Source organism: Caloenas nicobarica, chromosome 10 (assembly GCF_036013445.1).
Source record: "Caloenas nicobarica isolate bCalNic1 chromosome 10, bCalNic1.hap1, whole genome shotgun sequence".
NCBI classification, from domain to species: domain Eukaryota; kingdom Metazoa; phylum Chordata; class Aves; order Columbiformes; family Columbidae; genus Caloenas; species Caloenas nicobarica.
In genome coordinates this window covers 22,557,220-22,582,387 of record NC_088254.1, presented here as the reverse complement: position 1 = coordinate 22,582,387, position 25,168 = coordinate 22,557,220, and the positions used below count along the sequence as shown (strand labels likewise).

Below are 25,168 nucleotides of genomic sequence, written 5' to 3'. Positions count from 1 at the left end.
GAAGCGGAGCGGCGCGGGGGGGAAGCAGAGCGCGCGCCATCCCCGCGGCGGAGCCGCCGCCGCTCCTTCCCCATCAGCCACCAGCACGGAATGATCCTCCGCTCCCAGCCGGGCTGTCCCCCTGGCCGGCTTCGCCGCTCCCCCATTGGCTTCCACCTCCCCTTGCCCGCCCCATTGGCTCCGGCCTCGCGTTGCGGCGTCGCGGTTGGTCGGGACGGACGTCAATCAGGCCGGAGCCCCCGGGAGCGCCCGCCTCCGCAGTTATCAGGTTAGTGTTCGCCGCGGTGCTGGGGCTCGGGATTCCGAGCGGAGCTGGTTGAGCCCTCAAAGTCCCTGCCCGCGCTGGCTTTGGGGGGGTCCACATCGGTGTCACTGCACGAGCGGAGCCGGGGACAGCGAGCGACTCCCGCCAGCCACGGACATGGACATGAAGAAAAGGATCCACTTAGAGCTGCGGAACAGGACGCCCTCAGATGTAAGCAATGCAAAAAAAAAATTAATAATAATAACGATAATAAAAATCCAACCCACTTTTTTTTTTTTTTTTTTTTTGGGGGGGGGTGCATCCCAACCCCGCGGCGCTCGGGGAGGGGGCAGCGGCGGAGACGGGGGGGCGGCGGGGCCGCTGCTGCTGCCCTTGAGGTGCCTACCTGTGTGTGTGTGTGTGTGCGGAGGGGCCCCCCGATTTGGGGGTGCCCGGAGGCGCACGCGTTGTGGTCTAGGGGCAAACTAGAGGCTGCTCCTGACTCTGCCGGTGTGCGATGCCTTGGAGGGTGCTCGCCGTGCATTAAATAAAAAAAAAAATAAGTTGCTGCTCCTCTCTCGGCGTGTTTAGTTCGCAAATATTTGTACTGGGTGCTGGGCAGGGAGAGGCAGACAGGGACTGCGAGTGAGTTGCGAATGGTTTAGTTTAAAGTGCGTCTTCATTTCTTTGCAGTGATCAGGCAAGAGAGACTGGGGAGCCATATTTGTAACTTTGTAGTCCTCATGAACGCGCCCTTTCTCTCTCTCTCCCTCTCTCCAGATGCTGAGAAGATAAAAGAAAAGAATTTTAAACCAATGCTTAGCGTTTTTGGCGATCGGGTATCGCCGCCGGTAGCGCGAGCGTTGAATAAAAAAAATATTGCAAGGAATAAAACGCACTCTCCACCCCCTCCATCCCCACACACGCACAAAAAGGCTGGATGTGTGCGTGTGCGTGTTTTTCTGTCCCCCCCACCCCCCTCCCCGCGCCTTTCCCCGGGGCCGGACTTCAGGTTGTTGTTCCGCGTCTCGCAGAATAAACGAGAGAGAGAAAAACTTTGTCAGGACAAAAAAAAAAAAAAAAAAAAAAAGGCGGGGAAGGGGGGGGGAGGGGGAAAGGGGAAGGGGGAGAAAAAAAAAAAAAGCCACCCCAAAAATGAGTGGGTGGCGGGGGGTGCCCGGAGCCAGGCGGGGCGCGAACTCGGGGCGCGGGGAGGCGGAAGGCAGCGCGGGGAAGCCCCCTCCTCTCCTCCCCTCCCCGCCCCGCCAGGCCCTTGCATAATGGCCGGGCAGGGCGAGGTGTGCCCCGGCCCCGCCGCGCAAGGGGAGGAAGGGGGAACGTACCTCTCCGGGGGGCGCCGGGGAGAGGGCGGAGGCGACGCGGCCCCGCGGCTTTTCGGTGGCGGAGCGCGGTGTCCGAGGGACAAAGGCGGGGCAGGTCGATGGAACCTGCTCTTTAAAGTTTAAAAACTCCTGGGCGAGGAGGAGGAGAAGGATGGAGGGGGGGGGAAGGAGGAGGGCTCCCGCCACCGCCGCGGCACACGCCGCCGTCCCCGGCGGGCGGCGAGGCCCGGCCCGGCGCTGCGCGGCCCGCGGGAGCTCATTGTTCGGGCGCGGGGGGCACAATGAGGCGAGCGGGGCCGGTCGGCGAGCGCCCCCCCCGCCCCGCCGAGCCGCTCCCGGCCCCGCGTTGCCAGCGCCACGCCACAAGTAGGACGCGGCGCCATGTTTTTTTTCTTCCTCTCCCCCCTCCCCGCTCCTTCCTCTCCTCCTCCTCCTCCTCCTCAGCTGCGGCGGAGGGAACGAGCGGCCGCGGGCGGCGGCCCTGCCCGCCGCGATGCGCGGGGAGCCCCCCGGCCCGGCTCTCCCCGCGGTGGGGCAGGCCGGCGGGGGGTAGCAGCGGTGTGTGGAAGTGCGACATGAGGCGTTGGCGGAGGGGCCGTTCCTGCCGGCGCCGCGACTGCGGCGGCGGGGCCGGGCGGAGGGGCGCCCTCTCCGACATGACTGCCAGCCGCCGGGGCTGCCATTTTGTCGCCGCCGTCGCCGAACGCGGGGCGGGAGGAGGCTCGTGACGACCGCAGCGGGACGAGCCAGGAGGGTAAAAAGCCGCCGCTCCCCCACCCCCTTTATTATTTTTTACTGGATCTCGCGGTGGGGGGGGATCGGGGGACAGGCCGCCTTCCCGCGCCGGCCTGCCGCGGGGAGCGGGCCCCACCGGGCCGACCTGCAGCCCCGCCCGGGCGGGAGCGGGGCCGGGGCCTTCCCCCTGGGCAGGGCCCTGTCGAGCGTTGGTCTCTGCTTTTGGGCTTCTTTTTTTTTTTTTTCCTCTTAGTTCTGGCTGATTAATCCATCACTCCTACTGCTGGAGGCTTATTCACCGTTTTAAACGCAGACCTGCGGTTTAAAGACTTGATCCGAAGTGTATTAGGTATAAACTGGACTTTTTTTTTCCCTCTACGCTTGGATTTTGATCAGGTTTTGCTCAGTTCTGGCTTACGCCAAAGTTGAGAAACCTCCGATCCAGTGGGGGTTCAGTGTAACTCAGTAACATGCAGTAGTTAGTTGTAAATAAGGCTTATTTAACCTGTCACTTTTTCTTTTGACCTGCTAGCCTTTAACTGCATCGATGGGTTCTGTGTGTCGGTCCTGCCAAGGTAGCAGACGTGACCCCTCGGCTGTAAAGCCAAATCTTCCCGATTTCATATGAAATGGGAGAGAGAAGCCATTGGGGAGTGGTGTTGGGTTTAGACTCCGCTTTGTAAAGCTGTTGACTAACAGATGTGAGCACGGGTGTTTGTGTGGTGGAGAGTCAAGCGTGCAGTTTGAAGTCTTTTGCTCTAAAATACCTATTAAAATAAAGTTCGGCTAAGTCCAGCTAGTACGTTAGCTAAAATACTTGGAACTGGGGTTTAGAACTTATTCCAATGCCAGTGTCATTTATTTATGGATTTTAGTAAGTGTTTGGGTATGAACAGGATGGTTCTGTAAATTGTTTTCATTAGTCTCTTACAGGCAGTATTTCCCCTTCTGTGGGGAATCATTATTTCCAAACTTTCAAGCGTAATGTAAATAAATCTTGGTGAAAATAACAGTGAATGTACTTGTTTTGAAGCTTCTACCCAAATGTGCTTAAGTTTTGTGGTACATCTTAATATATCCTGTTATCAGAGCATGCAGGATCAAAACTTTTTGTGAATCAAAGATAAGAGGATGTTGATAAGGTGCTGTGGTTCTTTCTGTGCCTATATTAATATTTTATAGTTCGATCTGGCCAATACAGTTCTTGTGTAGAATACGGTGCTGCTGCGCAGCTGAGTGAGCTACTGCCAGCCCTTAAATCATATTTATATCTTGGCTAATAAAACATAATATAAATGTCTTGAAGTGGGTTTTATAGCAGCTGTTTCTTCCTTTTCTTCCTCAGCCTCTTTTAGTTGTTTTTTTAATTCTCCCTCTGTTTTTATATAATTCAGTGTTGCTGTGAGGTCTAGGGTTTTGGCGCTTTAATTTTTTATGGGTTTTTTTGTGTTGTACAGCCAGAGTGGAGCATGTGCATCCACTTTCTGCCCAGATATTTCAACTTTTTTTTAAACGGTCACTTGCGATAGTGCACTTGCTGTAGCTTTTGTCGCTTTGCTTATCTTATCAACGTGGTTTTCGATTATAGTTAACTTCATGCTCGAAATTGGGCAAGTACAATTATTTTACGTGGGTTTCCCCCACAGCCATCACCTGGTAGCGGTGTAAGTACTGACCTCGCCTGGGCACGTTTGTGAGTGTTCTTGTTTAATTCCCATCGTAAACTCATTAGTAAAACACAAAGACTGTGAAACAAGCTCCGTGCTAAGGCTCTTCTCAGCCCTGGGACGCACAGGTAGGTTTTTGAAATTACGCACAAAACTCGTCTTCCCTGGTTTAGCGCTACCACGCCAGTTCATTTAGCCTGAGGATTTAGTGCTTTAGCAGCTCAAAATTGGGACAGTGGTAAAATACTGACTGTAGCACCAGGTATTTCTTACAGTTCTTCTGTGTTGCACTTTAAAACTTACTTGGCAGTCTGATTTCTGTCTGGTTTTCTGTAGATTTTAACACCGGAGATTCGGTGCAAGCGTCTATACAAAGTGTTCTTGCAAATAAAGAATATAAATAAAAAGGCTCTTCTCACCCAGCTAGTTCCTTGTTGTGATACTTGCAATAACAGTAAAGAGTTTAAAGTGATATGCATCACTTAAAGACCTGCATTTAATAAAATACTTTAGTCTTGTGCATGGGTGCAGATACATAGTTTTGTATTTTTCCCCAGGCTGAACGAGCTCAAAATGGGACAGGGATGCGATGTGAGGGCTGTCCTCTTTGAAATTTAGGCTCGTTTCATGGCTGACCAGGGGAATATTTGGCAAATTCTCTTAACCTGGGCCAAGTTTTAAGCATGTGAAAGGAGCAATGAACGTAGAATTGAAAAACACCAGTATATGGATCTAAAACTGGTTGCTAATTTTCCCATTTCTCTGTGGTGCTGCCAGAAAGTACCAGCCATACTTTGTATTATTTTTTTTTAACCCTCAACTCTCAAGAATTCCTTTTTGACCAGCAATACATAAAGCGCAGTCACAGTTACAAATTCTCCTGTATGATTCAGGTGTGTGTCCCACTACTGGCTTGATAAAAATGCTGGGGTTTAGTTGATGTGTTGTAGTCCAGCAAGAAATGCATCTCCTGAAGAAGCGAGGGTTCTTGTCCTGCCCACCAAATGAAACAGGTTGTTGAAACAAGGCAAAAAAAAATAAAGCTGCTTAGTGCAAACCTTCCAGGATTAAGCATAGCTGTTATAATGCATTCTTGCAGCAGGATTTGTATGTTGTGTATCAATAAATAGAATATACTTTTCTGCTGTTCTGTTGGAAATGTACACCAGAAACTCTGAACGTTTCAAGATACTATTAATCGCGTGCAGGGATTTAGGGCTTTTTAAATGATTTATCTTTATCTGCATTAAAAAAAAAAAAGTGGTGCCTCTTTAAATGTACATTGAATGGTGGCACAAGTACCCGTGGCTGTTTTCTTTGATGTTTACATCCCCTGAGGCTGATGTTGACTGATTCTTCCCATTTCGTGTATTCTGTGGATGACTCCCCCCCCCCCGCCCCGTCCTCCTGCTGTAAGGGTACAGGTATTGGTAAGTTGGAGAAGCCTGAAAATGAAAAACCAGACCTATGAGACATGCCTAAGTGCGATGTCTTGAATCTTTGTGGAATGTATTAAAAGTAAGGGAGGGTTATGGGAGGGGTTGTGGTTTGCAGACCAGGATCCCAGGCGCCTCTGGGATCCCAGCGCCGTGCTGGGGGGAGCAGGGCAGGACAAAGGGACGTCCCTGTCCTTGTCCCCACGTCCCTGTCCTTGTCCCCACCGTTGGCTGACAAAGTGCTGAGCTCCCTGAACCAAACCCTGTGTCTGCAGCGAGGGCCGAGTCTCAGGTGGGGACAGAGCAGCGATGGGTTTGTTGTGCTTCGAGTGACGGGCACTTCTCGGCTATTTCTGTGACACTACCAGACTTGTTCTGTCTATAATTTTTCCCTGTCTCCTCTCTTGCTCTCTCCTTCAGACAAAATCACTAGTAAATATGTAGTCTGTGTTTTCTGACTAGGTTGCTAAAATCAGTCCTGAAGCCCTTGGGTATGTAAGTACAACCTTTGAAATGTTTCCAGAGGAAAAAAAAAAGCCTGGGTCGTTTGCCTTTACTCCACTGTGTAAAAGTTGTGCTCTCTATCAGAGCACTCACTTGTCCAGTGACTTGGTCTGTTGAACACTTTCCCTTCAGAGCCATAAAAAAGGCTGGGAAAAGCTTACCTTTTGGAAGTGTGATTTGCCAGTGTGTTCTGTAGCAGCCGGCATCTTCAGAGACTACTTTTTGTATTAAATATGCAGCTCTTAAAATTAGTCTTAATTTCAATGCAGTGTTTCTTTTTTACGTGGGTCTCTACATCAGCCCTTCGCTGAGGGCAAATCAAAGTATGTGCATCTGAACAAACTACGTGGTTCGGCTTGAAAACGCTTAAATTTTCTCGCTGAAGAATTTTCAAATTAAAGGTGCAATGCAAATCTTCTGCTTCTGTTTTATTCAGTAATAGCTTGCAGTGAATGAAAAGCACTTTGGATGTGGTGTCAGGCATTCGGTTTATCAAACAGAGAGAAACTGAGGCACAGAGCAAAGTCCCAGCGTGCAGGGTCCCCCACGGCAGCAGGCACAGAGCACTCTGCGGGTCACTGGTTCCATCTGTAGAGAAGAGAAAAGCAAGCGACATTATTGTGGATACTAAACTGCATTTAATGCAAAGGTCAAGGAGTTTAACCACTTAGTTACTGGAAACAATCTGTGTACAGAAACATTTGGAGTTTTTTACAGAGTTACGCTGCTCGCAGTAGGAACAGAAATGAAAAGAAGCGACGTGCTTTTGAATGAAACAGCTTTCCATGTCACTGGGGTGTGTTCTGGATTGGTTAATTAGCGTGTTGCTTATGCATATGGCTATACTGACCTTTGTCAATGTGTGAGTGTATTTATGTGACTCATGGGCTTCCTTGGTTGGGGGCTGGTTTTTTTGAGAAAGAAAATGGTAGATTATTCTTTCTGGAAGTTTTTTAGTACTGGAGATGCCTTGTAATTAGATATGAGTGTAAGACATAGAGTTGCCAAGACTCTTCACCCTTCTGCTGCTTCTGCATTTTGCTTGGACGTTTGGTTTCTCTCAGAACAGAGCAAAGGGACGTAAAATTTGTTGGAGCCATATGCATTGCTCTCAGGGTATAGCTATGCTATGTAAAATATTAAAGGTTAAAATAAATTTATTGCTGTTGAGCCGCATTTTTTCTGAGCTGTGTGAGCAGCCTTTAGCTGTCTCTGAATACAGAGCAGCTTTGATTTAAAAATCCCCACAACAGCAAGCAGATAAACAAAATAGGAAAATTTTCCCGTCTATCCTCCCCTGCTCTTATCCCTTTGCCGGGGTAGGGGTGACGCAGGAAAACGAAGGACACTAATTGTGCTCATCCTTGTGGGAGTTACTGTAAACAGAGCCCAGCTTAGGGGAGTTGAAAAGGTGGCTTTAAACTGCTGTTTTACTGCATCACTTTGAACTTGGGGACAGCGACTTAACAAGCTGCGACACGTGTCCACAGAGATGTCCGTGTTGTCACCGCGTCGTTCTTGGTCCCTCAGCAAATGTTTTCGTGCAGTTCCTTGGTCGCACCCTCCTCTGGAGTAAATCTGAATTTCTTCATCACGTGATAGTTGGATCAACTGAATTACATACCAAGCGCTTGCTAGGGTGTAGCTTACAAATGCGGAGTAAACCTGTGTGAGAACCACGATGTTATAGTTCAGAGCAGCATTGGGGTCGCTGCTCGTCCATGTGCCTTGGTGCTTGTAGGGAGAAACGTGAGAGGCACCAAAACTGTATCGAGTGATGCTGGACGCTCAATTTGGGGCTTCTAAAACCCTCTGCTGAAGCATTCAAAAGTATCGGTGGGAGTTTCTGAGAAAGAGACGCAGAAGAGGAATTCCAATATGAAAGTTCGATGGGTTTGCGTCATTTGGAGAAACCATAGCTGAATTCTGAGGTCCAGCAGTAGTTTCACATGACCTCATTGCAAGAATTTGGAGTTCTAGCTCGGTTGAATGGGTATAAAATAGGCAAAAGAGGTCAAAGTGGAGCAGGTTGCTGATGAACTGGGCTGCACTAGATGCTGTTTTGTTCAGCAGTTGTGAATTCCTAGGGCCTGAAGGGGCCGGTTGCAGAGTGCTGGTGGAAGGGAACCTTTGGCTGTGGGGAGCGAGCTTGGGGGAAATCCTGTGAACTTGAACCTGGAGGAAATCCTGTAAACCTGAGCCTGAACCATTTTGAAGTCCTGACAGGTGCCTTCAGCTGCAGCGAGGCTTTGCACTTGTGCCCCATGTCCGTAGCGGTGGTAACAGAGCAGTGCTCAGAATTACAAGGTACACACATTCATCCCACCCAGTCCCTTCGCAGTCGTCAGTCACTGTCACAATTCTCGGGGGCTCTGGCTGCGAGGTATCTTGTCCATATTTGCAGGTTCTTTGCCCAATACAGTAACAACCAGAGCCATGCAAGGTAAGCTGTCATTGGCTAACTAATTTAAGACGTGTTGCGAGTTAAGTCTATTTATGTCGTTTCCGATATGCGTAATAAAGCCTTGAAGGGATACATCAAAATCCAAAATCATGTATTGGTTTGACAAGGAAAAAAGCTTTGCTGCTGCCACCAGCGGTTGGTGTCTGTGAACTTTATTCTGGTTTGCTTTTGACTTGTGTATCTGGGGGGAGGAAGCAGTTGTCAACGCTATGGGAATTTTCCCTTTCCCGTTAAATTTAATTCTGTTTGTGGCTAGATCCTCAACCCAGAGCATCTCCACCAGGCAATGCCCAGAAGGAGCAGCTGAGAGTTGCTCCGTGGAAGGGGAATCCCTCGTGGGACCAAACCACAGCCCCTGCCTGCCAGCCGTGCTCTGGAAAGGCTGAAGAGCTCTTGAGGTTTGTCTTAATTGACATACAGCAGCCCAGTAGCTGCTCAGATTTGGGCTCGAGATCATTCTGTGCTCCTCTGTCTCGCATTTTCCACCAGGAATTGAACTTTGCTTTAGGGTGCCCTAATGAAACTGAAGATCTTGGTGTTAGGTTTATGGTTGGACTCAATGATCTTAAAGGTCTTTTCCAACCAAAATGATTCTCTGATTCTGTTCTGTGATCTGCCTTGAATGCAGGTGGCAAATGGCATGCGGTGCTGTCTTCATTTAAAAAAAAAAAAGTTCGGTTCTTTAGGTTGGTTACATTTTGGTGACCACCTTCGAGCAGACGTTGCATCATGTCTTTGAGCCTTCAGACCAGCTTCATTAGCCCAAGGGATTAAGTACGCCACTTGTTGAAGCATTTTTTGGCCTGGTCATGTTCTAGATAATATCCGGAATGGAGATTATGTAACATTTCACTCATTCCAGTAGTACCTTGGGGGAAGCTTGTAAAATTGAGCATGGAGGACATCGTATCCTTCCCACTGTTGTGGAGCTAGGCTTGAACGATGGGCTGCTGCAAGGCTCGGGCATTATCTTGAGCCTTGTCAAACCCATGCCTTCCCCAACAAATGGGAACGTCGCGACTGCGGAGGGCTGGCTTCTCTTAAACTTTGCTGCACAAATCAAGTGGAATAGAAACCCAAGGAGATTCATTTCTGGTCGAGGATCCCCAAATCTGCGTGAGTACAGATCTAGAACCCAGCCTGGGACCAGAAGGACCCAGCCCTTGGCAGCAATGGTCAGTCTGTACCACAGGGCGATGCAGGGCTTGGCATGGACCGCACAGGCTTTTGAGACCAAAAAACCCCCCAAAGACACAACCCCAAGTGTCTCGAAGAAATGTTGATGCATCTGGGAGAGAATCAAGCTGCCTCTGCTTTCAAAAGGAATTTGGACTTGTTTCCACTTGCCACAACAGGCTTCCCTTGCTCTGCCCTCCCTTCTTTCCACAGCTCTGCCCTCCTACAAATGAAATTTCCATTGGGTTCAGGGGTATGAAGGACTTCTCTCAGTGCTCCCCTGGATCATCCTGTTGGGAGCAGTGCAAGACAAGAGTTAACACCCTTGTCTTTACCTGCTTTTTTCCATGAAAATGCCACATGGTGGGATGTTCCTGTCCTTGGGGTACCATATGCAACATACACTTCAAAAGCATCTGGTCCATTGTGCTGAAAATGAGATGTTACAGCCTTTGCTGTTCCTGCTTGTAAAGCCAGCAGAATGGTATTTGTACTTGTAAATTTTGCCTTTTATCTTTTAAAAGTGATGTTCACAGCTGTGTCCTTCTGTCACCTTGTTAAGCCGTCAATTACAGAGCGGGGTTTGGGAACTCGGTCCCAAGTTCACGGGTTTCCCTTCCTGGGGGTTGTAGTCTTTGTGAAGTAAGAGACTTTGCCTTTTTACATGTTACAATGAAAATGTAGATTAAAGGTTAAGGTGATAATGTGTGCGGCTTAGTAGTTATCTTTGTATAATTATATTCTATTGATCGTGCATGTGTTGATAACTGGAGAGCATGGGCCCTCATGGAGAGGCAGAGGAAGGTCTGATGGGTACTGTGCACAGTGAGTCCCAGATGTCATAGAATCACAGGATGGTTTGTGTTGAAGGGACCTTCCCAGCCCCCCCAGTGCCCCCCTGCCATGAGCAGGGACATCTGCACCAGCTCAGGTTGCTCAGAGCCCCGTCCAGCCTGGCCTGGGATGTCTCCAGGGATGGTTCAGCCACCACCTCTCTGGGAACCTGGGCCAGGCTCTCACCACCCTCAGGGGCAACAATTTCTTTCTAGATGTCACTTGTGGTGACTCCCATGAAATCTAGTGGCTGCTCACACGTGGTTGCCTGTACTTACCCCAGGAGTTGGTCGGAGTCCCACAGTGCACCCCGTGGCTATTTTAAGGACACCATATATGCATTCGGGAGCTCAGCGTAATGCATTAACTGTATTAGGAAACAGATAACAGCCCCTGGTTATCAAGCAGGCAGTAACGCAGAGTGTGATGTCATGAGGAGGTATGGGGGATGCTGTCATGCACAATTAACAGAGACATGATGTCATGTGCTGAAAGCGTCTGGGACCATCAGAAATAGAAACTCAGATGACCAGGGAGAGCAGGTCCGAGGTGTGTGGGCTGGAGAGTTTGTTGGAGAAGCAGCAGTCTACTTGCTTCAATTTGGCTGCTGAAAACTAAGGGCTGAGAGCAGCAAACCACAGTGTGAGGCTGGCACAGGATCGCGGGGACACCCAGGGGCACCCGCTCGAGGAGATGGTACCTGCCGGATGGGGGACAGGGACAGGAGAGCCCTGGGGACAGGGCAGGACATCGGGCTGGGCAAGGAACGCGGGGCGGTTGGAGCTGTACAATCTGTAGCATCCCAGGCCAAGCACTGGTGGTACTTTATCGTAAATGCTGTCGGAGATGTGGTTGTGCACCGCAGGAACCAACCTCGCCAGCTGCTCCTGAGGGTGTCTGCTTGACATTGACCTGCGGGTGCCTTCCCGGCTGCCGGGTAAGGGTTGCGGTGTTATCTGGGGTGGTTGGTTACCGACGGCATGTTGCTGGGCCGCTCTTTCTTGCCATGGAGCAGTATTTTTGGGAGGGGGAAGAAAGATAAGTACGGCTTATGTGGTTTGTCTTGTGCTCGTCCTTACTTGTACTAGTACTTGCTCCAATTAGTGCTTTGATTTGCTTACGTGTTGTGGCGTAGACAGCGATAAGGTTGACCCTGTAAACTTCTGCAAGTTGGATCTTCCTGTCTTTGGTGCAGCTAAACACAAATTAGCTGAGGACACTTATTCCCGTAGCCTATCTCTCCAAACAGATCACCCTCCCGAATTCTGGCGGTTCCTCTCCATGTCTGTGATATTCTGGAGACCGCGATACAACTAAGTGGGTTCAGACCAGCTGAGACCCACTTGTCTCCTTCAGGTATTAATACATGACAAGACTCGGAAAGCGTGTTCACCGGGCCTGCTTCCATCCGGAAAATGTTTATTCTGTGTTTCGGTGACAGAATCTGAGGAAAGAAATGTAAAAGCTGTATCTTACTGTGCCTTCTCAGGGAAGTTCAGTAGATGTTTGGAGAGTGATTCAGGAGCTGGAATTTTCCTTTAAGATTACAAAGACTTCTGAAAAAAACGAGGAGTCGCTTTTTAGCCCTCCTGTCATACTTTTGTGGTAGTGAGCTGGTTTAGATGGAATGCGGCTTTACTGCGATCACCTTCCCGTTTCTCCCCCGCTGCGTACGGACACGGCCGCGTGGTCACAGCCCGTCGGGGCTGGAACGCGCCTGGACCACACGGGGCTGAGGGCTGAGGAGAGACCCTGGAAAAGCGCTCCGTGAATCCCCCAGCGGGGCTGGGGGGCGATGGCCTCCCCGGGGGGACAGCGCGGCCGCTGAAGCACAACAGTGCGTTTTTGGGGAGGAGATGGCGAGTGAGAGTGGGGTGCTCAGCACTGCAGGATGAGGGACTACGGGCAAATAGCTGTGAGTAATTTTAATATTTATTGGTGGTAGTTTTTATTGCTTGTAGTATATATAAGAGAATCTGGTACAGTGCAGCGAGTATGCACGTGGCAGCAGAGTTGGGAGAAGCCCCGTGAGGCCAGTTCATCCTCCTTTTATACACGTGTGTTTTCTAAAGGATTCTTAAATCTCTTCGAACATAAAACCATCTTAATTCTGACTCGAATTTTATGTTGTGGAGTCAGGCTCTTTCAGAAGCGACTCAGCGTGTTACTGTCACTCTGACCACATCATTGCGACGACGCTGCTGCGGTTGTTCTTGCGGAGCATTCGGAGCCTGTTTCTTGCCGCTTCCTAGATGAGCCCATGGATTCCACCAAGCTTTCCACCCCTTGCAAACCTGACCGGTTTTACTCTGTGAGAGCTTCCCGTTAGAGCTGGTTTGACTGTACCTCTGCCTGGTATCTTGGTACTGGGCTCGGCAAAGGAGGGGATTGCAGTTCTGTGTCAAAGTTTTCTGAAAGGTGAAGAGGAAGCAGCAGTCTTGCGCTAAAAAGAGCAAACTAAAAGTCTTCTGGCACTGTATTTTTTTGGTGTTTTTTTTCTGCATCCATGGCTATTTCCAGCTCCCCCTCAAATCTCTTTTCCACCCCTGGGGAAGCTTTGTCTGGTTTCCCATTTGCCTCTTCTCCATCCTAGGGAGGATGCAGGGCTGGATGTCCCAGCTCCCGGGTGAGGGCAGATGCCGGTTCTTCCTCCGTGTGGGGTTTAGGTGCAGCTTAGCTCCGTGCCGTCGGTCTCCTGCGTAACTCAGAGCTAAAACTGACCCTAAACTGCGCTGGCTGCTGTGAGCATTTCCCTCCTGCCTCGCTGCTTCGTCTTCCCACGCCTGCTCTTGCAAACTTCCTTTGCAAAGAGGATAAGGCAAGGAAAGGCGTCGGGGCTGTCCAGCCGTGCACCACCACGGGCTCTCGTTTGCCGTCCAGCCCCCAAAACGTGTCCGTCGGTGGGTGCTGTGCCCTGGCCCGGGTGATAACGGGGCGGGCAGGGGCCTCTGGTGCTGCTGGGTGAGGAGACAAACGGGCAGCGGAGCCTCTGTGCTCTGGATTTGGGGTGGAGCTTCTTTATTTTACTTTTTTTTTCCTTTTTTTTTTTTTTGGCGGGCACTCCATGTGTGCATGAAGCAGATGACTGAGAAAACTCTGTCCCCAAATTTATCTCACTGGAGGTTCGCGATACTTAAATACTGTTACAGTAAGAAGATACGCATGTTTGCCTTTAAAATGGCTTTCCTGCTGTCCAAATTTCAAAGCAAAGAGGGTTTTTTTTGTAGTTCGTTTTGGGGGTTTTGTTTCCCTCCAGTGGAGCAGATATATGTGGGATCAGGACTTGGATCTTTGTTTTCTAACCAGCCTAAAATTCTTCTGGGAGACTTTTGGGTAGTCATTCCCTATCATAATTCTTCTAGGAAAATTGTAGGGTCTTGGAAAATGTATTTCCTGTCTAACGCTGATCCTCCTACTCTCAATGAATCACTTGTGCTCTCGTGTTGCTTTGGGCTGACTTCCCTATTGACTTCAGTGCCTGGGATTTAATTAGAAATCTAGGGATGTTGTTTGGAGCTATAAAACTACATAGGCTGCTTCTCTGTGCTGCGGGATTACAGTAATAAAAAATTAAGAAAATTAAATATTTGCATATTAACTGTCCTTGGTGTGAAGGGAAGAGTTGCTTCGTGTCCCTGCATACACCGCTCTTGCAGGTTTGTTTGATCCTCGGGGTAAAGCAGCGCCCTCCCCTTTTCCAAACCTACAGACGAACCTCGGGCACGGGACGGGGCCTGCGGTGCACGTGGAATGATGGGTTTCCTGGTGTTTTATAGGAGAGAAGTAAACTCTAGGAATTCTCTGTTGATGTGAGAAATGTCTGGATATTCCCCGAATGGGTGGGCCCGTCCTTGGGGTGACAGCCCTTGGTGACGGAGCTTCCCCGGAGCCCCAGAAAACCGTGTTGGCTGCTCGGGGACTGGAATCCTGCAAGGCCGACCTGGCGTTAGGGTAAAAAGGAGCGGTTTTGTTCAGGGTGGGGTGCGTTTAGCATCTCTTTTGCATCTACGCTGTTGGTTTGTGGCCGTTGAAGATAGCACCTGCAAAAAGAGCGGTGCTCTAGTTAAAAATAAAAAAATAAAACCCAACAAAACCCTGCAGCGTGTGAGTTGTACGCAGCGGTGGGGCCGCCCAGCTCTGGCTGTCCCGCGGGTCCTGTGCTGCTCGGGGACATGGGGACATTATCTCCACCTCTCCCTTGCAGCCTCCCTGCTGCAGCGGGGCCAGTGAGATAAGGGGTGCGCCGAGCGCTCCCCAAAACCTGGCTTAGGGTCCCCAGAACCTCTTGCAGGTCTCAGGAGTGTCTGAGCAGATGGTGATCTCTCCACGCTTGAAAAGCTCCGATAATTTTTTGCATGCAGAGAGAAGCTGTTTTAACAACTGACGGTACATTGTAATAGCACACAAGTTGTATGGAGTGCCAAAGTTGTAGGTTAGTTTAAAAATAAATAGATTGTTTTCCTGGGTTTTTTTTAGTCTGATTATTGCTTGCATTTACCATGCTACTTATAACAACCAAATCAATTAAGCCAGGATTAATGTTTTCGAGCTGTCTACATTGTTTATAGAACAACACACAGGTGAGCAGTTGAGGCAAAGCCAAATATCCGTGTTTCTGAAACACTGCTAACCACACCAGCAAAAGCAAGGGTCAGATGCTGAAAATAACTTTTCGCATACTTGCCACTTTACTGGAATCCCTTTCATTTTTGCCTGATCTGTGTCATCCTTTGTTTGCAAGTGAAATCTTTATGTTTTCCACGCAGAACGTCTTATGCACGTCTTGCTTTGTTGTCTTTCCAGGTTAAAGAACTTGTTCTTGACAACTGTAGGTCATACGAAGGCAAAATTGAAGGCCTCACAGATGAGTTTGAAGAGCTGGAATTCTTAAGTACAATCAACGTAGGCTTAACCTCAGTTGCAAACTTACCAAAGTTAAACAAACTTAAGAAGGTAAATAAAATGTCCTACGCCATATCCCTCCCTCTTTGCAGTATACCGCGTGTGTAAAATGGCTGTTTGTATAAAAACGTCATTTAACTGGCCAAACTGCTTTGTGGTACATGTTTGCACTAAAAACTCAAGATGTTTATGTGCCTTTTAGCTCGAGCTAAGCGACAACAGAATCTCAGGAGGACTGGAAGTGTTGGCAGAAAAGTGTCCGAACCTCACGCATCTAAATCTAAGCGGCAACAAAATAAAAGATCTCGGTACAATAGAACCTCTGGTAAGTTGCTGAAACCAAACCCCATTTTGTGAGGAGGTGTTTCAGGCTTGGAAGGCCCGAAGCAGCTTGCAGTGGGGCGTTTCTGGAGCTTATCTCCACGGGCAGGTTGCTGCGGGCTCAGCCTGGCCCGGGGCTGTCCCGCCAGCCTGGGTGCTGCTTCCCTCTAGCGGCTTCCACCACAGCCTGGGCTGGATCCCAGACACTGCTTGAGTTCGCTGTGTTTTCCCTGAAAAACTAAAAATTCAATTCCCTAAAATCATAGAATGTCCCGAGCTGGAAGGGACCCACAGGGATCATGGAGTCCAACTCCTGTCCCTGCACAGGACAACCCCACAGGTCACACCGTGTATCTGAGGGTGTTGTCCAATCACTTCTTGAACGCTGTCAGGTTGGGGCCGTGACAGCTCCCTGGGGAGCCTGTTCCAGTGTCCAGCACCCTCTGGGTGAAGAACCTTTTCCTAATGTCCTCGCCCAGGTCCTGACTCCTTCCTGCTGCTCTCCGTCCCCTGCTTGCCCTCCTTGTGCTGCTTATTGCCGAGATCAAGTTTGCCAGGTCGCGGTTCCAGAAAGCAATTGTGGTTGTGCTGTTTTCTAGTTCTTGCTTTGTGTGCCCTTTACTCTCCAGAAATGAAGAGGTTTGGCTCCTGCTTATTTCCCAAATACTTGCTGTTAAAATGTCTTGGGGCAGTTCTCAGCCGGTCCAGCTCAGCTCTCCTTTCCCCCAGCAGAAGGGGAGAGCAGAGCAGTTAAACTCACAGAGCAAACAGTTGAGAGAAAGGATTGTAACTGCTCCTGGTTTCAGGCTCATTGTTTTCTTGATGCCACCGTTGCTCTATATGCTGAACTCCAGAAGGGAGGTATTGATACAAATCCTCAGCTCCTTGTGTCTTTGAAGTGCTGTGGGCAATGCAGACTACCAAAAAAAAATATTAAAACCAGGAATCGAATTCCTGTTGCATTTCTAAGCCTTTTTCCAAAGGCTAAGGTACAATCCTTAAAATTTTTAAAATACCTTGTAGCAAAATTCTTGTGTCCAGAGAATAGTCTGTTTCTTTTTCCAAGGAAAGGAGTAGTTTAAATACACCTGACTGCTGGCTCCAATATCTTGCCTTGTGCTTTTGGGCTAACTGACTGGACTATTTTTTATTCTGAGCAGCATGTGTGATTTTGCATATTACCTCTTTCCAAACTTCAGTCCTCTATTTGGAGATGCTGAATCTGAGAGAGAGGATTTTCCCCTCTCAGATGCCGAAGCAGCAGTGGCCAAGCATTGCAGATTTCTGTTCCGTGCCAGTTTAGTAGGCAGAGACCAGAACAACCCTTTCTTTTGCCACGGGAAGCACTTGAGCACAGTAACTCCAGCTGCTGTTGCATTCTCTGCTTGATAGAGAATTATCGTGACACTGAACTTCAGAGACTTTTATTTCTTTGCAGAAAAAGTTAGAAAACCTGAAGAGTCTAGATCTTTTCAATTGCGAGGTAACCAACTTGAACGATTATAGAGAAAACGTATTCAAGCTCCTCCCGCAACTCACATACCTCGATGGCTATGATCGGGACGACAAAGAAGCACCGGACTCCGATGCCGAGGGCTACGTGGAGGGCTTAGACGACGACGAGGAGGATGAAGATGGTATGTGAATTGTGCTACTTAGTGTACGTAAGTTAAGAGATCGATATGCTGCCTAGTACATTTTGCTTCCAGCTCTGACTTGTTGGCAGGAGAAGGGTGTTCTCAGCAGCTCCTTCCTGGCTGATGTAAAGGAGAAGTACCTCAGTGTGCTCTGAAGGAACGAGGGGAAAGGAGATGGGCAGGGCCTGAAAGAGCTACTTTCTCAGTCTTATCTCTAGTGAAAGATCGGGACGACAAAGAAGCGCCGGACTCCGATGCCGAGGGCTACGTGGAGGGCTTAGACGACGAGGAGGAAGATGAAGATGGTACGTGAATTTGTGCAGCTTGGCGTGCGTTAGTTGAAAGGCTGATGTGCTGTGTGGTACACTTTGCTTCCAGCTCGGGTGTTGGCAGGAGAAGGGTGTTCTCAGCAGCTCCTTCCCACTGACGTGCAGCAGAAGGATCTCGGTGTCCTCTGAAAGGAGACGGGCAGGGCCTGGGAGAGCTGCTTTTTCAGCTGTACCTCTAGTGAAAGGCTGTAGAAGAAAAGGGCCAGGAGGAGCAGTAAGACAAGCAGAAAGACACTGAAAGAGTTTGGGGAACAGTAAACCCCAGGGGGGAGGACGCGAGGGAGAAATGGGTGAGAAAGGACACACTGCGGTTTCCCAGGAACCGTGTGAGCAGGGGAAGGTGAGCAGTTGTAGAGCCTGGCAGAGAAAGGTTGGGTGGAGAACCAGATTGGGCATAGAAAAACGTATCTGAGTCAAGGAATTAGGAAGCTAAGGCACTAGCAGGAGGTTGTAGCTGCTCTGTGGGAGGCACTAATGAAGCAGCAACTTTTTAATGTTAGGAGAACACATGGTGGGTCCCACCGTGCTGTAGGTGCCATTCTGCCCCCCTGGCATCAGTATTTCCATTGGACGAGGATCTGGCTGAGTTTGGGGAATTCGCTGGACTCTCCAAACCCAGCTGCGCAGCGAAAGCAGAATAGCTGGACTTGCAGTTTTCCCCGGAGCGCTGGCGAGGGGCGAGTGCCGCAGTAGGGCCCGGCAGAGCACGCAGCTTCCGCAGGGGCAGCTTCAGAGCGCGAGTCCGAGCCTGCATTCAAATGCATGAAAAAAGCTCCATAATACCAGTCCTGCAGCATGGGGGGAAAAAAAAAATCTGGTTTGTTGCTTGGGTTAGTGGCATTGAATGTCTTTCCTCTTGAAATGAGATTGCAGACCCCAAGATGGATTGTGTGACCCTTCGGGGTTACTCTGGCAGCATCAAGACGAGGGGTGTCCCCTGGGGAGGGTTCCCCGTGCACGGTTGGGTTGGAAAGTTCTGCTGCCCAAGTTCTGGTGGGAGCAGATGGTCACTCGCAGATGAAGACCTGCGAGTGTCCCACGGGCTCAAAAACACGTATGAGAATCATAGAATATTAGTAGTGGGAAGTGGAGCAGCTGAATTTAAAGCAGTCCCGAGGCTGCCATGACTTAGTGCTGGGTCCCCGCAGCCCCAGAGCGCCTCAGAGCCTGGGTGCAGCTGCCACACGGCCCTGTCACCAGGGTAAAGTGGCTCAGAACCACATCTGGCAGCTGCGGAGATGCCTTTAATTCTGTCCTGCCCTTAAGTGAAGCTTTCGGTTCACTCCCTGTGTCAATAAAAAACCAGTAAACTTTCAATGTCTGAGTGGTTAATCTTGTTTGTCTGTATAGAAGAGGAGTATGATGACGATGCTCAGGTAGTAGAAGATGAAGAAGACGAGGAGGAAGAGGAGGAAGGAGAAGAGGAGGATGTGAGTGGAGAAGAGGAGGTAAGGATTTATGCAGTTAATAATGGGTGTGAACATGCTCTAACCGGGAGCAGTTGGGTGAGAAATGGACCAAAAATTGGAGCGTACTTGAAGCGTGCGGTTGGTTTTTGAGGTGGGGGAGGCTTTGAGGCATCCCTGTGTATGCGCCAGCTGCCATCTAGTGACCAGTGATGTGAAATTATCCTGTTTACTGGGCTCATAGCAAAAATACTGTCGGGAACGTCCGCAGAGCAGGTGTGTGGGGCCTGAGAAGAGCTGGGGGTACAGACGAGAGAGGGGTACGTGAATTACTGACCCTGGGCTCTCACAAGGTTCTTCCCTGGCCCACGTATGTTGTGGTTCCTGAGGACACTGAACCTCGTGGTGCTGCCCAGCTCTGTGTGGGGTGTGCTGAGCCAGACACATATCGATATTGTAACTCCTGAATGGTTGATCAGCCTCTTCTCAACAGCACCAGCAGCTCCTCAGGCTCTGGGGATGTCTGGTTGTGTTTTAACTCTGCCCCCAGAACTTGTGCCGTCTCCTGCTGACCAGCCGTCCAGCTTTACTAAACTCAGGACATCATAACAAAATTTTCAGTTACGTATCAACGTGAAGTATAAAACTATTTTCTCATTGAAGACTTAAATCTAGAAGTGGCTGCTATGATCGCTTCTGATTTTCTGCAATAAAACTTGGGCCAGAGTCCAGTTATACTGCAGCAAAACACTGCATTTATACAAGTGTGTGGGAAGTGTTTGCCTTTGTGTTCGGTTTTTGTTTAGGATGCTTCAAGGACTTTCTCTCTGTTCTAAAATGCTATTGGATATTGCCAAATTGTGAAAGGTCCTGCACTGAAACCAACTTCTTAAATTCTTCCTTTTCTTTTTTAATCCAGGAGGATGAAGAAGGCTACAATGATGGTGAGGTAGATGACGATGAAGATGAAGAAGAGCCCGGTATGGCAGTAATCCAGTTTTTGCTAGAGATAAAATAAGAATAATTTATTTTTTAAAAAAGTTAAATACCATTTTGTAGAAAGCAGGCTGGTGTTTGTGTTCCTGCTCCTTTGGTAACAAGCCAGTTGCCAAAGCAGAAGCTTGTTGAACTTGTTCAACTTCTCAGCAGTTGTATAATTCAAGTTGTGTTTTATTTTCTAGATGAAGAACGGGGACAGAAGAGAAAACGAGAACCTGAAGACGAAGGGGACGAAGATGACTAAACTGAATAACCTATTTTGAAAATTTCCTATTGTGATTTGACTGTTTTTACCCCATATTTCCCCTCCCCACACCCCCGCCCTTTTTTTTTCTTTTTTTTTTCTTTTTTTTTTTTTTTTTTTCTTTTCTGATTGTAATGTTGCTGTGGGAACGAGAGGGAGAAGCAGACTGGGTGGGCAAGGGAATAAAATACTATTTTTACTGCCACTCCTCCTCCTATTCATTTTGATTTTTTTTCTTTTTATTCCTCTCTTAGTCCTTGTAACTGCAATAGTAAGTATAAACCAAGTGGTAATTTGTTTCTTATTATTGGAGTGGATAGTTTGACATCTTTAAAAAAAAAAAAAAAAAAAAAACAAACAAAAAAACCAGTTTCAAGGTCAGTGGATGAAACCCCAAACACACGTACTCTGTTCTGAGGCGGCTGAATTGCGTTGGCTGTTGGGATTTTTCCACCGCTGCCAGTCACTAAATCCATTGGGAGCGTTTTTTTGGGGGATGCTGCGAATTTCGGCCACACGTCCCCCCGCAGCACCAGGGTGAGAGCGGCGTGGAGACCTGTCCGTGAATGACTGCCATTTTCAGCCAGCGCTTTCCCTGCTTTTCTAGGTACCTTTTCTTTCGCTCTTTGTAAATAGTGACCAAATGTTTTTGTTGGGTTTTTTGGGGGGGTTTTTTGGGGGTGTTCCTTTGGATCTGGTTTGTGGGGTGAATTTGCAGTCCCACTCCCTTTCCTGCCCTGTGTGTTGTGTGTTTTCCTTCCTGTTTTGGGGTGGGTTTTTTTTTTTTTTTTTGGCTAGGGTATAGCCAATACACTGAAAATGGCAGGCATTTAAGTATATATATAAATATATATAAAAAGTGTTCCTAATTCCTGAGTTACTAGTGAAATGAATTTGACAATTGTAATAAAAAAATGTTTCAACCCTTTTAAATAAGGTGTGTACTATTTTGGTCTGTAATATATAACACCTAGTCAATTTTAAGTGATGAGAAACTACTTCCACTTGTGCTATATACTTTGAAAATTTTTACAAACCTAAATACAGGAGGCAGTTCCGCATGTAGGGTAGGAGGTTTCTTTTCATACACTCAAGCACGAGATACTAATACAAAATTGTATTTTCTTACCTAGTGGAAGTCAGTAAAATGACTGAAAATACCTAGTGAATGTACAGTTTTACTTTCATATCCCTCTTTAAAATAGCTTTAGAAGTGACTTGTATTTCCTAGTCAATATTTCATCTGTATAAATACATTTGCAACAGGTTTTGGTTTTTGGTTTTTTTTTTCCCAGAAGAGCCAAACTTTGAGTTTTATGTCTGTTTGTCATTGATGAATTTCAATAAATCTTTTTATACAATTTTTCTGTGGCTTATTTGAGTAAAATGGGCCACTGGGAAGGAATCGCATACCTTTAAAAAAAGACATTTACTAAGCTAGTCTGGTAAATTCCCTGATATTTTTAGTAGCCTGATGATGCATTTTGCTCCATAAAAACTACTCTTAGCCACAGTCGTGTGAAAGCAAGGGAGAGGTTGCGGCTTTAATGCAAATAACGATATGCCATTTTTCTTTCAGGTTGAGGCTTTTCTCCTGTGTTACCAGCACAATTACTGCAGTTAAACGTGTTCATTTCTGCTGTTTAATCCTGTCCCTGTTTATCCAGGCCCAGAAGAATCAACTCTTGGTTTCCTTCGTCCGAGAGAAGTGCTGTGGTTCGGTGTGCGAGTTTGGGGTTAGTACATGGAGTTTGGGGTTAGTATTGGGTTAGTATATGGAGTTTTGGGTTAGTATATCAAGATTTGGTCACCTCAGGCTGTGATTGACTGCCAGCCCAGAGCTACATCTCCGTGTTTTCCTCTCTTGTGAACAAGTCGCCTATTAAAGGTGAATGACATAGCAAGCAGCATATTCTGTCTACTTAAAGTTTTTGTGCCACGCGGGAGGTTTTCCAAAGATGCAGCTTTTTCCTGGAGCCTTTAGAAGGAATCGCAGCAGCCGGACTTGACCTTTTTTGCCCGATGAGCCTCGGCAGGTCCCAGAGATGTGACGAACGAGGACACCCAGACAAACGTCCCGTTGGTGCGCAGTGGGTGCAGCAACACCAGGCTCACGCCGTGATGCTGAGGTGACAAATATTTGGTTGAACCTTTGTCACTTGTTGGCTTGCGAAGCAGTTTTTTGAACCCTGGGAGCGTTCAGAAGCCCTTTGGCTCCTCAGCCCATGTAAGTGAATGGCCCAGCGTCATTTCAGTGATTCTTCTCTTTGTAGCATTAATTGTTTCAATGCTTACCTTGAGATTAATAAGTTTTTCTGAAGAAAATGGCAGCAGTAAGAGCTTTGTTTGCTTTCTCCATGAAGCAGCGTCCTGTTCCTTGTTCTGAAGCACAAATGTGGGAGATGTGAGAGGGCGAAGAGGGACGTGGGATTTTGAACAAAGATTTTGAAGATGATTTTGGCTGTGTGTGCCGGGAGGGGGGAAACCAAGTGGCCTCTGCCTGCCCTCTGCCACTGAAAACAAAACTGAGGTTTGCTTGGCGTGGACAATTTCATAGTTATTTCATATTTTGCAGTATGTAAGTACAGTCTTGGCGTGCTGAGGAACAAGGGCTTGTTTTCTTTCCCAAGTGCTCTGTGCGTACATAAAGCTACGCGGCAACTCACCAACTCCTGGAAAAAAACCAAACCCCAATATTTTGTAACAGTTCAGCAGGAAAACCCAGGTAGAAACACTGTCAGAAGTGAAAAACGGGAGAGTTCAGCTCGTTCTAATGCCAAGTTTTGGTGTCACTTTGCTCTTTTGGCATAGGGTGATTTGAAGAGTCCCGATGATGCAGCAGCCCAGGGTGTTTTTTCCAGATGCCCGAACTATTCTCGTTTGTACAATCATCCTGACGTGTTGCATGAAATTATGCTTTACCTGGAACATGGGTGCTGGGGGAAAACTTAATGGCAAAGCAGAGCCCCCCCCCGACTCCTGTTTCAGAGACATCCCAAGAGTTTATTCCTGGGGAACTTCATTTTGTTCTGCTGTCCTGAGCCTGTTCTGAAGCTCAAACCACCTCAAGTGTTCTGCTTGGGCTTTGCAGCCACGTTCGTGACCCGTTTTCACAAACAAACCCCCCTCCTGTTTTCCTGGGGGTCGCACAGTGCCTGTCAGTGAGCAAGTCAGGAACAAGATGCTCTCGGTGACAATTGTAACGTGCCAAGATGAACGTATGGGGACTGCAGATCCTATAGTCTCAATAACATAATGGCCGGGGTGTTTGCATTGCTGGCACCCGTGGGGACAGCTCCTCCTCGGCTGATTTGATAATGTTCTCTTGCAGCTGCATGTTTGTGCTTAAAGCAAGGACTCCGAAGGGCAGGAAGGCTTTGCAAGTCCAGGTCATCAACGTTACCCAGTTATGCAGGAGGAGATGACTGCGAGCTCGGTCCGGACTCTGCAGCGGGTCCCCCCTGCTAGTTTAAGTGGTATTTCTGTAAAAACAGGGAAAACTGTTCCTTCATCCTGTCGCGCAAGGTGGGGCAGTGACTTGCTTGACCACATACACATTCTGGGTCACTTTGAGTTGAGATTTGGATATATGAAGCAGCAAATCGGCTGGTTTGTTGCCAGTTGGAACAACTGAGCATCCCTGCCAAACGTGGGTTCCTGGAGCGGTGACAGTCGGGGTCTCCTGCCCCGCGATGCCCAGGTTGGTGTTAAATCATCTGCAGGACAGTCCTGCTTCGACCACTAATCTCTTACAGTTGTCTTTAAAGACGTCTTGTGTTTTAGTAAGAGTGAATCACCCTGTGCTGAAATTTAGAAATCTCTGACGATGCCAGACTTATATCAGTCAGAAATTCAGCCCTAGGAGCGAGATGGCTGAGGATTTTCAGTCTGCAACGTGAAGGGAACAAATGTACTGCAGACTGCTTAAAAAATGAGACTCAATTAGTGATCCAGCTGCACGAAGCTCATCCTGATGTGAAAACGGTTTCTAAGCCCCTCCGGACCACAACAAATGTCCTGGGCAGCCTGGGATGGGATGGAGATGCTGCCAGAGGGAGGCGGCAGGTGGGTTGGGGACAAGGACCGCGATGCTCCCCCCGTGCCCACAGAGCCCGGGGCAGCCGGCGTTGCTCTCCTCGGCTCTTCTAAATAATTCCTCCCGCCTCCCAAACGGCTGGGAAAGCTCTTCTTGCTGACAAATGCTTCCTTGGTGGCGGGTGAAGCCATCGCCCTGTTTTGTTCGCGACAGCCCTCGCCCGTCTTCCCAGCGAGGCAGTGGCATCGCCCAGGGCAGATTTAAATGTTCAGCTGCTCCTTGGCTTCATGTGTTGGGTAAGGAGATAGCGGGGGGATTAACGCTGTCCGGGGCGGGGGGGAACACAGGCTGTGCATGCGCGTGGTTTGGGAGCTGCAGTTATCGCTCCCTTTTCAGCTGGAAAACCAGAGTGGTGTTTTCTTGTCGCATCTCCGGGTAGCTCTGACCGGTGCTTCCCCGAGTGGATTTTTCCTGCTGTTCTGTTCCACTCGGCAGTTCTTGCGCTCCGCTCGCTCGGTCCAGATAACGTCACCGTGTGACTTTCCCGCTGTGGGCTGGTTGCTGTCACTGCTGGCTTCCCTCCGTCTGCCTGGAGCCAGTAAAAACCCAGCGAATAATTTTTGGCGAGACTTTTTAGCACTTTCTGTTTGGAGTTTTGATTTTTCCATGACACTCAGCGCTCGCCAAACGTGCGCGGAGAAGGGAGGCGGCAGTAGGGGATGCGCCAGCCCGTCGTTTCACCACGGACATCTTCCCCTGAGAGAACACCTTGCACCGAAAATCCCTGCAATTGCTAATTTTCCTGTGATTTTCCAGCGCTGTTCAGAGCCAGTCGCTGCTGGGCGATAGGGCAGGTGATGGGTGTTTCCCTGCTGAGCCCTTGCAGATGCT

General features: G+C 48.7%; 1 protein-coding gene and 1 long non-coding RNA gene across 5 annotated transcripts in view; one reads left to right on the top strand and one right to left on the bottom strand.

Annotated features, from left to right (window-relative positions):
* The window catches only part of LOC135992768 (uncharacterized), a 29,156-nt gene extending 27,316 nt beyond the window's left edge, over nt 1–1,840 (bottom strand). For all 3 annotated transcript variants that reach the window (XR_010606765.1, XR_010606766.1, XR_010606767.1), the window contains exons 1-2: nt 1,588–1,840; nt 651–1,027 (exon numbers count right to left, since the gene is read on the bottom strand). This is a non-coding gene — a long non-coding RNA (uncharacterized LOC135992768). The remainder of the gene's footprint in view (nt 1–650; nt 1,028–1,587) is intronic.
* Nucleotides 77–21,543, top strand: ANP32A (acidic nuclear phosphoprotein 32 family member A). 2 transcript variants are annotated; one of them, XM_065642156.1, is made up of 8 exons: nt 77–475; nt 15,207–15,356; nt 15,508–15,630; nt 17,065–17,263; nt 17,470–17,568; nt 18,943–19,040; nt 19,918–19,978; nt 20,180–21,541. In XM_065642156.1, the coding sequence occupies exons 1-8, from the start codon at nt 422–424 to the stop codon at nt 20,239–20,241; spliced, it is 846 nt and encodes a 281-aa protein (XP_065498228.1). In that variant the 5' UTR covers nt 77–421; the 3' UTR covers nt 20,242–21,541. The 2 variants fall into 2 exon arrangements, with proteins under 2 accessions (XP_065498228.1, XP_065498229.1); XM_065642157.1 differs by lacking the exon at nt 77–475 and adding an exon at nt 10,943–11,099 and having other exon boundaries at nt 20,180–21,543.
* The last annotated feature ends 3,625 nt before the right edge of the window (nt 21,544–25,168 follow it).

Excerpts from the sequence above, each read along its gene's own strand:
- ANP32A (XM_065642156.1), top strand. The coding sequence starts at position 422 with ATGGACATGAAGAAAAGGATCCACTTAGAGCTGCGGAACAGGACGCCC. Across the intron at positions 17,264-17,469 it reads CGACGAGGAGGATGAAGATG|TCTTATCTCTAGTGAAAGAT; the intron begins GTATGTGAATTG and ends CTACTTTCTCAG. Across the intron at positions 19,041-19,917 it reads ATGTGAGTGGAGAAGAGGAG|GAGGATGAAGAAGGCTACAA; the intron begins GTAAGGATTTAT and ends TTTTTAATCCAG.